The sequence below is a fragment of the Impatiens glandulifera genome, chromosome 5 (assembly GCF_907164915.1).
Source record: "Impatiens glandulifera chromosome 5, dImpGla2.1, whole genome shotgun sequence".
In the NCBI taxonomy this organism is placed as follows: Eukaryota; Viridiplantae; Streptophyta; class Magnoliopsida; order Ericales; family Balsaminaceae; genus Impatiens; species Impatiens glandulifera.
Genome location: NC_061866.1, coordinates 11,831,768 through 11,834,114, shown reverse-complemented (window position 1 = coordinate 11,834,114; position 2,347 = coordinate 11,831,768). Strand labels below are relative to the sequence as shown.

At 32.9% G+C, this 2,347-nt stretch overlaps 1 protein-coding gene across 1 annotated transcript; it reads right to left on the bottom strand.

Moving 5' to 3' along the window:
- Positions 1-570: 570 nt before the first annotated feature.
- On the bottom strand, positions 571-1,869 carry LOC124940646 (expansin-A12-like). The gene is made up of 3 exons (XM_047481179.1): positions 1,701-1,869; positions 1,279-1,588; positions 571-931 (listed from the first exon to the last, which is right to left on the bottom strand). The coding sequence occupies exons 1-3, from the start codon at positions 1,825-1,827 to the stop codon at positions 619-621; spliced, it is 750 nt and encodes a 249-aa protein (XP_047337135.1). The 5' UTR covers positions 1,828-1,869; the 3' UTR covers positions 571-618.
- Between the last annotated feature and the right edge of the window lie 478 nt (positions 1,870-2,347).

The window sequence follows — 2,347 nt, the reverse complement described above, 5'->3', positions numbered from 1 at the left end:
ATTAAATTGATGGACCAATAACATTGTTGGCGCAATGACTAGCCACGGGATAATAGTTTGTCGACTAAATAATAAAATGAAGAGCTACGAGAAAAAACAACTCCAATAAATTTATAACGCTATAATACCTAGAAAAAATAACAAAACATATCCTATGAAGCCTAACATAGCATAATGTGCCTTCACCGGTTGCAATTTCATTGACCTCCACCGATTTCTAGTAATTATGGGCATTTCCAAAATGTCTACAAGGACCAAGTAAATACTCTAGATCCAAATTCCACAAAATACAATAATAAATTAGAGGCAAAGTTTAAGTGCTCATATGTTTTATTATTTTTATCACATTAATGGTATATTTTTGTATAATCCAATTCAAATCTCAAGTACAACATATAATTGATCATTGAAATTTGTAAACAAAGCAAATATTGGACAATGAAATATGTCATAAATAAATACTTATTTAAAAAATAAGGTTACAATATCCTCATACATATACCAGATTAAATAAATTGCCCTACCAAATAATTAATATTCAAATTTGGTAGTAATAATTAAAAATCTTTGTTTAGTCAATATTTACGACATATACTTATTATTTAAATCAATGTATTTTTAGAAAAACTGGTTTTCGGAAGCATAAGTTTGTCCAAATTTCCAAGAAGAAGGAACAACTTTATCGAACTCAATAGTCTTCCCATCAACCAACGTCAACTTAAACGACAATGCCTGGCTACGGATATCTTGAGGGCTTTGCCAATTCGCACCCCAATTGCGGTGCATGGGAACCCAGGCTCTAGCTAAGGAGCTCTTGATCCAAGCGGCCTTGACATCGCCACTCCCACCCACGTTTGAGATCATTACCATATTGAAGTTCGATTGACCCTTTAATGTGAATCGTACACCACCAGATCTCGTGCATGAAACCCTTCAAAATAAACCAAACAGACTTATTTATTAAAAAACATTATATATATAACACACATTATTACTCGAAATAACAAGATTTTGATCATTTGAAAAAATGCCCAATCATAAGTTCATAACGTGATACATTTGAGTTGTCTCAATTATTTTGACTTAGAACTTTCATACCATTTTTTTCTTGGGTTTTCCATCATTTGTTTTTATTTTGTCACGTGTTCTCAATTAAAATCGAATCATCTTATAATTTAATTTTTCCTCTTTATATTTGGAATATACTTTATTAATTTATAGCATATCACTGCATAACTAACTTGTCAATAAAAAAACAAAAGATTTTGTGGGTGGTACCTTTGGTACACGACGGGAACAATTCCTTCACTTCCTTGACGCGCGATGCGAAGGAATGCAGGAGCGGACATGTCAAAGTGATGGCGAGGTTGATCGCACCATCCTCCATTATTATTAGGAGGGCAAAAGTTGGTGGCTGTAACGGTCACAGAAGCCCCGCGAAGGCACCATCTCGGGTCGAGTTTATAGTCGCACGCCACCATGTAACATGCACCGCATGCTTCTCCGCCTCTAAACAACGCACCACTCAATGCAGTGGTGTGAACCCCGAATCCAGCATGGACGGAGTTGTCATATCCACAAGCCCCCCCTAGAAGTTAATGAGCAAAAAGAATGATCAACACTTAGAATCCTTCTTCTTTTTTTATATAACTAATATTTTAATCAAACAAACTAATGTAGTAAAAAGGATAACTAGTTACCAAGGGTGGCTGGGCTTTGATTGGCACCATAAAAAGTTGCATGAGCATTTATCCAAGCTTGGGCGGTGATCCCATCAAAGTTATAAGAAAAAACAACAAACCAAATCAGTAAAAAGTTCATGATCATTCCATGGCGTGAAATAAGATGATGTTTATCTTTGTGATCAAAGAAAACTGCCATTAATAATGATGATAAGATGTTTTTTAATTACATAGAAAGTAGATAGATAGATAGATAATATGAGATAATGATAGTGTTTGAACATATTTATAGTTGTGTAGTTAATTAGTAAAAGCAATAAATGAGGAAAAAGAACGCGGGTTGAGAAGTCGGTGAGTTAAATAAAAGACCGAACATGTTTTTTGCCGGACGCGGTTTTGGCGATGCCAAAGGTACGGAATAAGTACTAAATTATTAATATATCATGATACTATTGATGGGTGGACTGTGATAAAAAAATATCAAAGTTTGAAAAATGGAAATTAATTGCTTTGGTTTGGGTTTATTGAAATAAATTTAAATTATTTAAAATATGTTTAGTAACGAGTAAATGTGTATTTTTTTTTTTTTGTTTAACTAAAGATTTGAAGGGTATTAATATATAACGATAAAGTAAATTATATTTTTTAAATAAAATATATTTTAA